General features: G+C 44.9%; 1 protein-coding gene across 1 annotated transcript in view; it reads left to right on the top strand.

Annotated features, from left to right (window-relative positions):
* The window catches only part of LOC137376905 (sperm-specific sodium:proton exchanger-like), a 178,632-nt gene extending 164,841 nt beyond the window's left edge, over window positions 1–13,791 (top strand). The window contains exons 6-8 of the mRNA XM_068045862.1: window positions 9,930–10,055; window positions 12,696–12,794; window positions 13,684–13,791. Coding sequence (XP_067901963.1) covers window positions 9,930–10,055; window positions 12,696–12,794; window positions 13,684–13,791 — 333 coding nt within the window. The remainder of the gene's footprint in view (window positions 1–9,929; window positions 10,056–12,695; window positions 12,795–13,683) is intronic.
* Window positions 13,792–14,262: the final 471 nt, after the last annotated feature.

Here is a 14,262-nt window from a genome sequence, read left to right as displayed (position 1 = left end):
TCTACACACTTAAACTACTTAAGCAGATTTATTTAATGATATAAATAATACTTCAAAACAGAAATATAATCAAATATAATCAAACTTACACTTTGCAAAGTGAATTGACTGTTTCAAAACAAGGCACGATCCACACCTTTGCAGCTGTTCTCAGTATGTTTTTAGAAATGCAGTAGCACCCAATGGTACTTCCTTTTTATTCCGTATTCCCCTCTTTCACATAAGAGGATAAGTGAATAGAGGGACATTTTCACATCAGGGCTTGTTTAGTTTGGTTTGCAGGAGAGTCATAGATATATCAAAAGTGATATTATGGGCCATATATTAACTTCCAAAAATGGGTGGATTGGGGTCAGGTCAGAGGTTAAAATTCAAAAAATCTAAGACAGGAACTCAACCCGCCTCGAACCTGCCCACGTCCAGTTTTAGCGGAGATGGAACAAGAGGCAAGCAACCAGTCATTTTGCAGGATACAAGTTGATCATTAAATTGAAGCTGCATGCCTTCATTTTAACAGTTGTTCTACTGTTAACTCATATTGTCTGAGTTTCCCAGGCCTCAGGAAAACTGGCAGGTGAAAAGAGGTGAGAAGGACTGAATTCATGAGGCAAGTGCCTTTACAGCACTTCCTGTGGACCAGGTGGAGCATGAGTGTTTCCTCCCACCTCAACTAGCTCCCCAGTAAACCACCCCCTCCACCCCATGATCTGTCAGCTCCCCCCACCATTGGACCCCCAACCACCATCAATCTGTTCTTCCAAGTTTCCTGATCTCGAAACAGCACCCCCAACACACCCCTGCACAGAACACACCTCCAGGATAAAATCCAAGCTATAATTCTACCATTGGATAAGAGAGCCAGTTTTAGCAACGCAAATGCAGGGCGACAGCACACAAATGACCTTTTCCCACAATCTGCTCAAAACAAACAAACATAAAAACACCTGAAACCACTGAGAGAATATTTTCCTTTGATGTAGAAACAGTCTCTTTGAAGATCACATTTGGCAAATGTATCCAAGGAGATACACATTGTAGTAAACATTGAGGTAATGGCCTAAGAATTGAATCTTCCCTGTGCAGCAGTAAATCTATGAATTGACAATTGCTTATCAATCATAGAGAATGGAGCATCTACATGCAGCATGTAATTTGCAATTGCTGAAGCCCTATATAAATTACTTTTATCATTATCTATCAATATCGTTCATACCAGTTGGCCCAATTGTCAAAGCGTCATTAACTCAGTTGATAGCTGAACACAAGCATTTATCTCCTTCTGTAGACCCTTGGTTTCCATTTCGAAATTTATTGAAGATGGATCAGCTTCCATTTGAAACAGAGCTATTTGTGAAAACCAATATGAAATAAAGTCAGATGTGTTTGTTGTCATGCAGGCTCCCACCTGCCAAGAATGAGGCACATTAATTTTGCCACATGGACATTAAATTTCAAATTGTTGCTGGGAAGAGAAGGTCTGTGACAAGGGGTTGCCAGGTTCCTGGCTGGAAAAACAGTTTTGCATATTAACAGACAGTGCTTGCAGACAAAGGAGCTATTCCCAGCTCCAATTCAATTCACAAACAGGCATTGTCAGACCAGTTAGACACATGACTAACTGGCTGTTGCAGAGTTTAAACTGAGAGCCTGCAGAGAAAGCAGAATGCTTCTGGACTGAAGGAGACCTCCTGTCTGTCTGCCTGCTTCCTTCTCTTTCTCACGGAACTCCAAAACCCACTGAAGACACATGAACCCCAAGAGAGAAAAGCCTCCTACAGTGAACAAGGTTTAAGAAGAATACTGGGTTCCAACGAAAAGCAAGATCTAACTACAATCAAGGACTCTACAGTGAGCTCGAAGAACTGTAACAACAACTCTTCAGATATTGCCTCAAACTTTTCCACTTTATTTCTTCAGCTCTTTTCTGTCCCTATTTGCATGTGTGTATCATGTATGCATGCTAGCGTGGGTGTGTTGTGTATCCATAGGTATCAACCAAATTATAAAAATTTCACCTTTCTTCCTTAAACCTAAGACAGCCTGTTTGTGCTGGTTTCTTTGTCTTACAAATGAAAGCGGTGAACAAGGATTCACCAAGGGGGAGTTAAAAACACGATGTGTTTAAATTAAACCCTGTTACAGCAAGACCAGGTGAAGGCTGAAACGGACCTCTTTCTCACCTGGTCGTAACAGAAATTTAGGTGCTAACGTCCAGAATTGACCCACCGACAAACGAGAAATTGGAAGTGGGAAGCCAAATTGTTCCCAATCAAGGAAAGTGCAAGATTTTAATACAGGTTTTCTTGTGGTTGTGTGTGATTGAGTACTAACGGCCGGAATTTTATGCCACCCCAGCAAGCCGGATGGTGACGGGGGTTGGCGTAAAATTGAGCAGGAGGCTCAAGGAGGCCTTCCCAATCTGCTCCCGCCTCTGGCCTTCTTTACATAGGGCAGGGAGGGCGATAAACAGGCTGCCTTCCCCAGGCCAATCAGGGCCCTTAAGTGGCCTCTAAACGTCACTTAAGGGCCTTCTCTCGCCTCCACGGAGATTTTACCCATGGCAAACGGGCATCCTGGAGATGTGAAAGGCCACCCGGTGAAACCGGGAGGCCTCTCAGCACACCAGGGGGATGCCCTGACAATCGAACACAGGGCCGATTGAGGGCCACCCCTGCTTCTCCAACCATCCGCGGGACCCAAGACGCCTCCCTTCCCCCCTTCCCCCCAAACGACCACCCTTGCCTCGCTGGGGCCCGACGGATTTCCCCAGCGAGGCAATCCAAACTCAACTGCAATCCTGGCTCCATGTCCTCGGCTGGGCTGCCGTCCCAGCAGTGGCCACCGCTGCCGGTGGCGCTGCTGGGACTAAGAGCTGCTGGCCCGATGATTGACCGGCAGCTCAATGAGGCGGGACTTACTCCCTCAAGCGAGTGGAAGTCCCACCTTGGAACACTTAAAGCCCGGGAACCCGTAAAATGCGGGACGGATCCCCGGGCTAGGCGCAAGCGGATTCACCACCGACTTTTACATCGGTGGCCAGTTCCCGTTTGCCCGACGTAAAATCCAGCCCAACATGTCTGCAACTGAAGCGAGTAGCTTTCCAAGTCAAGGTGAAGTAACTTGGGATAAGTTAAAATCACTGCCTATTGGAGGAGTTGAGGAAAATGGCTGAGCAGTGTGGGATCACTGTACGTGGCAAGGTTAGGAAGTCTGAACTCCTAAGGCTAGTGGCCAACCATTTTTGCCTTGAATCTGAAGAAGCAAAAACAGGGTTAGAAGCAGACCCAGATAGCGTACTGCTCACAAAAGTACAATTGGAACAAAGGAAACTTGAATTAGAAGACAGGGAAAGAGAAAGAGAGAGACATGAGAGGGAGAAAGAGAGAGCCTTTCAGAAGGAATGTGAAGAAAATGAAAGGCAGGAGAGAGAGAGAGAGAGAGAGAGAGGGAAAGACAAGAGAGAAAGAATATTCCGGAAGGAATGCGAAGAGAGAGAGTTGAGGCGACTTGAAATAACTAGGGGGTGACAGAGTAACCCCAGTGAAAACATGGCCAATATGGAGGAGCGTAATTCAAGGCTGGGTACAGAATTATTAAAACTAGTTAATCTAAACCCAAAATTCAATTAGGAAGATATAGAAGCGTTTTTTGTGTCTTTTGAGAAACTGGCTAGGCAGCTAAAATGGCCAGCTGAGACCTGGTCTCTTTTACTACAAAGCAAGCTAACTGGAAAAACCTATGAGGTTTATTCCCTGTTGCCAGATGAGAGTTCATCGAATTATGAACTGACTAAAAATGCTATCCTTGGGGCATATGAATTAGTACCGAAGCCTATCGCCAAAAGTTTAGAACCCTCAAAAAGCAAGCCAATCAAACTTATCTGCAGTTTGACAGAAGTAAGCAGCTGACTTTTGACCAGTGGCTGAGGACTCTTAAAATGCAGCTCAGCTATGAGAATCTCAGGGAAGTAGTTCTGTTAGAGGAATTTAAAAACTCTCTCCCACGCTTCATAAAGACCCATGTAGAGGAGCGGCGGTCCACAGAGCCCAGCAAGTGGCCGGTCAGGCCGATGAGTTTGCTTTAATTGATAAGTTGGTTTCCCAGGGGTGAACCTTTCCTAATCATCCCCACAAATCCGAAAAGGACGAAGGGTGGGAAGATGATAGTAGCCCAGGCATTCCTGGGAGAGAAAGGAAAGCAGGAGACATAGAGGGCCCTCCTCCAGCCAAAAAGGAAAGTGTTGTGAGCAAGAGTGAGACCCGGAGACCTGTGTGCTTCCATTGTAAAGAAGTAGGGCATTTAAAAGCTGACTGCTGGAAACTAAACAGAAAACTAGTCGGGTTGATCAGGGCACACCCACTCAGTGATGAAGTGAGCCTGATGGAAAGCACAGCGGAACAAGTTGTTGCTTTAACTGCAGTACGAGTGAGACCCAAGAAGTCTACCGCTGCAAGTGCAGGAAAATTTAATAGAGTTCCTGAGGGGTTATCAGGATCTTGTGGGGGGAGTAACCCCATACCCATCGAGTGGAGCAAGCAAGCCCATAGTGATTCTCAGGGACATAGGGGCCACTGGATTTCTTTCAATGGGAAAAGGCCTGACCTTTCCCCCAGAGAGTGCAGTGAACACCAGAATGATGGTGAATGGATTGGAGGGCAGTGTATGCCTGTACCTGCACCTGAAGTACGACCTAGTTTCAGGACTGGCGACCATAGGGATTGTCCCTAGTTTGTCTGTGGACAGGGTTAGAATTAGAATTAGAATATTACAGCGCAGTACAGGCCCTTCGGCCCTCGATGTTGCGCCGAGCTGTGAAACCATCTGACCTACACTATTCCATTTTCATCCATGTGTCTATCCAATGTCCACTTAAATGCCCTTAAAGTTGGCGAATCTACTACTGCTGCAGGCAGGGCATTCCACGCCCTTACTACTCTCTGAGTAAAGAAACTACCTCTCACATCTGTCCTATATCTATCACCCCTCAACTTGAAGCTATGTCCCCTCATGTTTGCCATCACCATCCGAGGAAAAAGACGCTCACTATCCACCCTATCTAACCCTCTGATTATCTTATATGTCTCTATTAAGTCACCTCTCCTCCTCCTTCTCTCCAACGAAAACAACCTCAAGTCCCTCAGCCTTTCCTCGTAAGACCTTCCCTCCATACCAGGCAACATCCTAGTAAATCTCCTCTGCACCCTTTCCATAGCTTCCACATCCTTTCTATAATGCGGTGACCAGAACTGCACGCAATACTCCAGGTGCGGTCTCACCAGAGTCTTGTACAGCTGCAGCATGACCTCGTGGCTCCGAAACTCGACCCCCCTACTAATAAAAGCTAACACACCATATGCCTTCTTGACAGCCCTATTAACCTGGTTAGCAACCTTCAGGGATTTATGCACCTGGACACCAAGATCTCTCTGCTCATCTACACTAACAAGAATCTTCCCATTAGCCCAGTACTCTGCATTCCTGTTACTCCTTCCAAAGTGAATCACCTCACACTTTTCCGCATTAAACTCCATTTGCCATCTCTCAGCCCAGCTCTGCAGCCTATCTATGTCTCTCTGTACCCTACAACATCCTTCGGCACTATCCACAACTCCACCGACCTTAGTGTCATCTGCAAATTTACTAACCCACCCTTCTACACCCTCTTCCAGGTCATTTATAAAAATGACAAACAGCAATGGCCCCAAAACAGATCCTTGCGGTACACCACTCGTAACTAAACTCCAGGATGAACATTTGCCATCAACCACCACCCTCTGTCTTCTTTCAGCTAGCCAATTTCTGATCCAAAGCTCTAAATCACCTTCAACCCCATACTTCCGTATTTTCTGCAATAGCCTACCGTGGGGAACCTTATCAAACGCCTTACTGAAATCCATATACACCACATCCACTGCTTTACCCTCATCCACCTGTTTGGTCACCTTCTCGAAAAACTCAATAAGGTTTGTGAGGCACGACCTACCCGTCACAAAACCGTGCTGACTATCTCTAATGTACTTATTCTTTTCAAGATGATTATAAATCCTGTCTCTTATAACCTTTTCCAACATTTTACCCACAACCGAAGTGAGGCTCACAGGTCTATAATTACCAGGGCTGTCTCTACTCCCCTTCTTGAACAAGGGGACAACATTTGCAATCCTCCAGTCTTCCGGCACTATTCCTGTCGACAATGACGACATAAAGATCAAGGACAAAGGCTCTGCAATCTCCTCCCTAGCTTCCCAGAGAATCCTAGGATAAATCCCATCTGGCCCAGGGGACTTATCTATTTTCACACTTTCCAAAATTGCTAACACCTCCTCCTTGTGAACCTCAATCCCATCTAGCCTTGTCGCCTGAATCTCAGTATTCTCAACAACATTTTCTTTCTCTACTGTAAATACTGACGCAAAATATTCATTTAACACTTCCCCTATCTCCTCTGATTCCACACACAACTTCCCACTACTATCCTTGATTGGCCCTAATCTAACTCTAGTCATTCTTTTATTCCTGATATACCTATAGAAAGCCTTAGGGTTTTCCCTGATCCGATCCACCAATGACTTCTCGTGTCCTCTCCTTGCTCTTCTTAGCTCTCCCTTTAGATCCTTCCTGGCTAGCTTGTAGCTCTCAAGCGCCCTAACTGAGCCTTCACGTCTCATCCTAACATAAGCCTTCTTCTTCCTCTTGACAAGCGCTTCAACTTCTTTAGTAAACCACGGCTCCCTCGCACGACAACTTCCTCCCTGCCTCACAGGTTGCACAGGTTGACCTGCTCCTAGGTAATGATCTGGCAGGGGTGAAGGTGGTAGCACCCCCAGTAGTGAAAGAAAGACCGCAGGAGGTCAGAGAGTTAGGGCCGTGGCAGGAGCCCTTGTAGTTTCCCTGAATGTGTAGTGGATCAAAGAATGATCAAACCAGCTCCCCCAGAGGAGACTGCATTGGCACTGCAGGCAGATGACAATGAGGTCTGACTGGCCAAGACTTTCTTTGGAAAGTTAGGAGACCCAGGGAATGAATTAAATGCATTTCCCCAAGCTGAGTCTTAGCCAGTTGGCCCAGTATTGCAAGAGTTAGCGCAGGCTGCCCAATCTGAAAGTGGAGCAGAAGGAGTCCCTGATTGCTACTATTTAAAGAATGAGGCACTGATGAGGAAATAGAGTTCTCCTCACAGATCTAAGAGCAAGGAGTAGACAGTAGTTCACCAGTTAGTGGTGCCACAGAGGTACCGGAGAGAAATATTAAGAATATCCCATGAGATTACAGTGCCTGTACATGTCGGTATACAAAAGGCCAAGGACCGCATAAGGCAGCAGTTTGATAGGCCAAAACTTCACAAAGATGTGGGTGGAGTACTGCAGGAGTTGCCACATGTGCCAGGTTGAGGGGAAACCCCAACCTAAAGTGAAACCTGCACCCCTAAGTCCTGTACCGGTGTTCGGAGGACCCTCCAACAGAGGGCTAGTGAACTGTAAGGGACCCCTGATGAGAACAAAAGGGGACAGACAGGCACAAGGCTGGCAAAAGTTTAGAAAGGGAAGCAGAATAAGTGAGCAAGAAGACAGGTTAAAGGAAGTCCGGGAGGAATCCCGGATGAAAACCCCTACTGTCCAGTCAGCCAACCATGAAAAATTTGAAAAGCTAGACCCCACATAATGCTATGTAAATACAGACTCTAGAAGCACCCCACCAGAGTTTCCAGCAGCATTTACAGGAACCTGCAGGGACAGAGAAAAACCTCTAGGGGACAGAAACCGTGAGGGTGATGCCTCACCTATTCGAACTGCCAGAGGGGAGTGCAGTAGAGTCTGCATAAATACTTGCAGGCAGGAGTGTCTCAGAGAACAAAGGGGAGATTAGCAAAGAATCCTCCCCACCATCAGAAAAAAAACTAACAACCCTCCCCTGAAGTCAAAAGCCTTTGCATGACTCAGCAAAGCACTGAAAGAGAGTTCAGGATAGACACGCCCACTACTGACTCTTTAAAAAAAAAGACCTCAACATGAACAAAGTCCCTAGGCAGCCATGGAAATGGACAAACTGAAGAAAAACTTCCCCAAAGATCCACATGGTTACTGGGATGCCAAAAAGGGGAAATTTAAGCAGTACTGGCACCAAGAAAAGACAGTTTAGTAAGTTTCAGGATTCATGAATGAATGAGAGAAATGAATGGTTTTCTGTATCTTATATTTTCTCTCAACCCTTTTAATGAAATGCGCTTTTCTGGAATCGCATTTCATTCCCCTGGGTGTGGAGGTGTCATGCAGGCCCCCACCTGCCAAGAATGGGGCACATTAATTTCACCACATGGAAATTAAATTTCAAATTGTTGCTGGGAAGAAGAGAAGGCCTGTGACAAGGGGTTGCCAGGTTCCTGGCTGGAAAGACATTTTTGCATAATAACAGACGGTGCTTGTAGCTATTCCCTGCCCCAATTCAATCCACAAACAGACGTGGTCAGACATGTTAGACACATGACTAACTGGCTGTTGCAGAGTTTGAACTGAGAGCTCACAGAGAAAGCAGAATGCTCCTGGACTGAAGAAGACTTCCTGTCTGTCTGCCTGCTCCCATCTCTTTCTCACAGAAATCCAAACCCACTGAAGACACATGAATCCCAAGAGAGAAAAGTCTACTGCAGGGAACAAGGATTAAGAAGAATACTGGGCCCCAACGAAAAGCAAGATTTAACTATGATCAAGGACTCTACAGTGAGCTCAAAGAACCATAACCACAACTCTTCAGATATTGCCTCAAACCTTTCCGCTTTATTTCTTCAGCTCTTTGCTATCTCTATTTGCATGTGTGTATCCCCTATGCTTGCTAGCATGTGCATGTCGTGTAGCCATAGGCATCAACCAAATTAGAGTTTAAGTTTAATAAAATTTCACCTTTCTTCTTAAAACCTAAGACTGCCTGTTTGTGCTGGTTTCTTTGCCTTATAATTGGAAAGCAGTGAAGAAGGATTCACCAAGGGGGAGCTAAAAACAAGGTAAAGCCTGGCTCGGGTATAAAATTAAAACCCGACCTGGGCCTGACCCGACAACAGCCAAGCCGGACCCGAGTCCTTTAATTTTTTTAAATGCCTGACCCGACCCGAAAATAACAAACATATTTTTGAAACAGAAAAAGATCATTGACTAAAACAAAAACAATACGAAACAAAACAGTGCAGTCCAGCCCGACTCAATCCCAGGTCAAATGCTGGATGCCGAATACAGACCCGACCTGACCTGAACCCGACACATGTAGTCGGGTTTGGTCAGGTTCAGGTCGGGTAGCCATGCTTTAAAACACAGTGTGTTTAAACTTAAACCCTGTTACAGTAAGACCAGGTGAAGGCTGAAAGGGAACCTTAGGCCTCTTTCTCACCTGGTCATACCATTGTGCTCATCATGTTCATTAACTTCTCCCTCTTCTCTGGTATCAGTGGTGCCAGTCTTCATCCACCATACCTCTGCACTATGGAGTTCTCTCCGTCAACACTTTGCCATTTTATCTGTCCCCATCTTCAAAAGCATTCTTAAATCTTACCTCTACCTTCAATCATCTCCCTAATTTTTCCCATACTTCATGATTATTGTTCACCAGATGTCTTGAAAATGATTGAGATGGGGTGTGAGTGTCAGGTGCTGTTGTAACTCTAGTATCATGCCAATTAATTTTAAAAGTTTTATGAAAAATATTGGTTTCTGTAAACTAATTTAATCGTGTTACAAACCCAGGGCCACAGTTTATGCATCTATAAAATCCCTGCTCTGCTGACCAGCTAGCCACTGTAGAAGTGTGATTTTGATACCGGTTTGACTTGCTGAACAGGCAGCTGCCCTAGAAGTATGACCACTGTGCTAAATTTTATGGTAATTTTTGACCTAGGCAATATTTTGGACTAAATTTTATTCCACGCTATTTTTGGAAAATAGATGATTGAAGTAAAGATGAAGCGTCTTCTGAAATTCCCCCCTTCCATACAACCTCCAACTGCAGAAGAACTCCTAAAAAATTTGCCTTGGCTGCAGAATGCAGAGAAGCAGATTGAATTCATTAAGGTATTTATTGATTTTTATTGATTAATTTTCAATATTATACAAAGCATTAAGGGCACCAAACATAGCAGAATCTCTGCCAAACATGAAAATAAATCTGTAGAGCGTATATAAAGACAGTGTCCTTCAGTATTCATAGTGATCATTTTCAGGAAGCAGTTTATTAGGAATGTATCAGAAAGGACAATAAAATATATTGGTGGAACGATATTTACCCCCTCTGTGCTGATATCAACTTGCTGGGCATAATCAACATCAGATAATATTTGGTGTGACAAGTTCAGCCAGTGATTCTCAATTTTTTTGATCCAGGTCACACCAAAATAATTCTGTTAGCCTCTCACACCCCTCCATAGGTTAAATTTCCAATTGCAGAAGGGAAGGGAAGGCACAGCTGTAAAGGAACTCACCTGTAAGTAATCTGTGTAAGAGTCGATCTCTTGTACAAAGAGGCTCGAGGAAGTTTTGTTCCAAACTATAAAGTTGAATTAAGAAGTTGCATTATAAAAAAAAGATGTAAAAAAAACAAAAGTACATTTGTAATTAAATAAGATGTTGACTTGGCAAAGCTTCACACTGATATGGTTCTGAGATGATCACCCTGGAAGGGCCTATGATAATACTTGAGTCGTCCAATCCTGCTCTGAGAATGTTCCAACGTATATGACTTACGTTTCTACTTGCATACAGTATAATCACCCATTAGTTCTTACCTGGACTTTGAGCATCCTTATCAATTATTTCACTGTCTTCCCATGCCAAGCAACCATCAGATGATTCCCGCAAATTTCACAACAAGGCAGTCAGTGATAGAAACGCTTTCCATGTCACCATCCTATAAACATGAGATAATAATGGAGACAGGGGACTGGATTTTACAGACTCCCAATGTCGGGTTTTGTGGCGGGGGGGCCGGAAAATGCCTCCGGGAGACAACTGCCACGCACCCTGACCCTGGGAGGGCCCAGCCCAATATTGCCAGTGGCAGCGAGGCCTTTTGGCAGCCCCACACTGCTCGGGACGGGACCCCCATTTGCATATTTAAATAAATTTAAATTAATGAATTAATTATACTTACACCACCACCTTCCGTCCCGCTGCGATCTTCCTGCTGCTGGCCGGCACTTCCGCACCTTCAGATCCCTATCTGGGTGGAACACTTGTGGGGAGGGGGGAGGAGGTAAGTTTCTCAGTGCTGGAGGTGGAGGAATGGGGTCAAAGTAATAACATTGGTGTAGGGGATGGTGGGAAGGGTTTAAGGTTATTAAAGTTTATGCACTTGGGGGGTGGTAAAGGTCAGGTGGACAAGGTAAGTGTTTTGGAGGAGAGGGCAAGTAATTAATTTTATGGTTGTTGGAGGGGTGGGAGAGGGGCAAAATTAATGTATTTAATTTTTTTATGCACTGCATCTTTAAATATTTAAATTTAATGGTAGGGCTCAAAGCCCTTTAAAAATGGCGTCAGCGCCTGCACACAGGCCGCTGAAGCCGTTGCCGGGGATGGACAGCCCACCCACTCCATGTGTTTGGGGTGGGGGTTGGTGCAGGGGCGGCCCGCTCCGGCTATTTAAACGAGCCGCTGCACTTAGGATTGTGGTGGCTCAGCGATACGCAGCCTGCATGGGCGGGCCACCATTGTTTTCGTGGCGGCGGGATTATAAAATTCAGCCCAGGGTGTCTCATTCCATTGTATTCATCAAGGCACACTAACTAGACAAGGTTTACACAATCTTCAGCTGATACTAACAGTATTCAATAAAAAGCCTTATTCTACAGAAAGTCTGTAAAAATGCCTTTTTTTACACAACCTGATTTTCCTCAGTTTAAGTTATTGGAGGAAAATAGTTCCTTTAGGTGTGTGCTCACACCCACTTGGTTTTCTAATAATTTCAAAGCCCAGATGATCCAGTGTAGTTGTGTGCAGATCCAGGAAAATCTTCTAATATATTGCTACTATACTCAAAATGGAGATCAATTATAGGATTGATCAGCCATAGGATTGATGTAACGTTCCAGATTTCCTGGCTTGGCCTGCAGTGACTGCTGGGAAGGTGTTTTCTTTTGTTTTTTCTTTTTTTTTCTTTTTTAGATCACCCGGTGACTTACTCTGCATCTAACCCCGTGCTGTACCTATCCTGGGAGTGTTTGATGGGGACAGTGTAGAGGGAGCTTTACTCTGTATCTAACCCCCGTGCTGTATATGTCCTGGGAGTGTTTGATGGGGACAGTGTAGAGGGAGCTTTACCCTGTATCTAACCCTGTGCTGTACCTGTCCTGGGAGTGTTTGATGGGGACAGTGTAGAGGGAGCTTTACTCTGTATCTAACCCCCGTGCTGTATATGTCCTGGGAGTGTTTGATGGGGACAGTGTAGAGGGAGCTTTACCCTGTATCTAACTAACCCTGTGCTGTACCTGTCCTGGGAGTGTTTGATGGGGGACAGTGTAGAGGGAGATTTACTCTTGATGGAGTCAAGGTCAGAGGCCCAAATTACATCTGTTCCATCCTTAATTGCACTTATGACCTCATGCAATGTGGAATTTTATTGTTGATTAGAGCTGATAATATAATCTGGATCTATCTTTGACTGTTGCTATTTTTGGGTCCTGTTGTTCATTTGAAATTTATTGAATTATCTTGTTCTAGTATAGAGCAAAGCTGCTTTATTTTGATTATGGTGATATCGTTGTGCACCAGGGTGAACAGCCACGAGGGATTCATCTTATTGTATCAGGAATGGTTAGGGTAAGTCTCAACTCAAACAATCATCTGGGATAATGAAAATGTTTTCATCTCAATTGAAATTATTCATTTATAACTCATTTGCTTATTATTTGGGTTATTGCTTAGTAAACTTGCATTCACAACCATTTTTTCCTTAATATGGGTGTGATCGTGCAACAACAGTGTACTGGCTGTTATGTTACCTGATATTGTGGACACTGTCAAAAAAGGAATAATCCACTCACCCTTCTCTTTCTACATATTGTTCATAGAGTAAGTACATAGTACAATGTAGCAGTGAGCCTGCTCTGTGAAGTTGGTTTTGTCCACTATGACATAGAGTGACAGTTAAATAAAAGCAAAAACTGGTCAAAACTGTCCCCACCCACTAGACAATACAAAGTTAAAAAATATGGTTGCACAGGAGTATAAGAGAATTCCAGATCTTCGGACCTGGGCAGCTGAAAGCACGGACAGCAGTGGTGGAGTGATTAAAATTGGGGTTGCTCAAGAGGCTGAATTAGAGGAGCACAGATATCTCGGAGGGTTGTAGGGTTGGAAGAGGTTACAGAGTTAGGGAGGGATGAGGCCATGGAAGGATTTGAAAACAAGGATGAGAATTTTAAAATCGATGCTTTCTTTAACCGGAAGCCCCGTGTAGATCAGCAAGAACAGGGGTGATGGGTGAATGATTTGGTGCGAGTTAGGACATGGGCAGCAGAGTTTTAGATGATCTTAAATTTAAGGAGGGTAGAATGTGGGAGGCCCACCAGGAGTGCATTTGAATAATCAAGTCTGGATGAAGGTTTCAGCAGCAGAGCTAAAGCAGGGTCAGAGACAGGCAATGTTACAGAGGTGGAAATGTGCAGTCTTAGTGATGGCGCGGATATGTGGTCATCTTGGGGTTCAGTATGGCACTGAGGTTATGAACAGTCTAGTTCAGCCTCAGACAGTAGCCAGGGAGAGGGAGGAATGCGCCATTGAGAGCGGGTTTGGAGGCGAGGAGGAGTGGATGTAAAATGCAGTTGGGACGTGTCCACCTGGAAGTCCAACATCGTAACATCGGTTCCAAAGTTTACGAGAAACAGGAACCATGGAAGCCAGACTTCTCACAATGATGCAGCGGAAGCTTCATTAAATTAGTTAAAATGGCAATTAACCCCAATTTTACAGTGCTTTTATAATTTTATTAACAGCACACATAAACCACGGGGCTTCAGAACCCCGCCTAGCTAAAGGAGGCAGCATGGAAGTGAGAGCTCAGTACTGCCTCTGCCAGCCAACCTTCCGGAGAGCCAATGTGCGGTGGAAGGAAGAGTGGTGAACGGAGGGCATTGCTGGACAATGGCAGGAAGGGTGTAAAAGTGCCAACACTGATTGAGGGGGCGTGTAAAAGTGCCAGCACTGATTGAGGGGGTGTTCTGCAAGGGTCGCAGAGGAGGAGTGGCACTTGGTCCCAAGGGACTAGCCAAGGAAAGGTGTAGGGAGA

This window comes from Heterodontus francisci, chromosome 14 (genome assembly GCF_036365525.1).
Source record: "Heterodontus francisci isolate sHetFra1 chromosome 14, sHetFra1.hap1, whole genome shotgun sequence".
NCBI classification, from domain to species: domain Eukaryota; kingdom Metazoa; phylum Chordata; class Chondrichthyes; order Heterodontiformes; family Heterodontidae; genus Heterodontus; species Heterodontus francisci.
The sequence above is the reverse complement of the archived record's forward strand: the minus strand, read 5'-3'. Positions and strand labels throughout refer to the sequence as shown.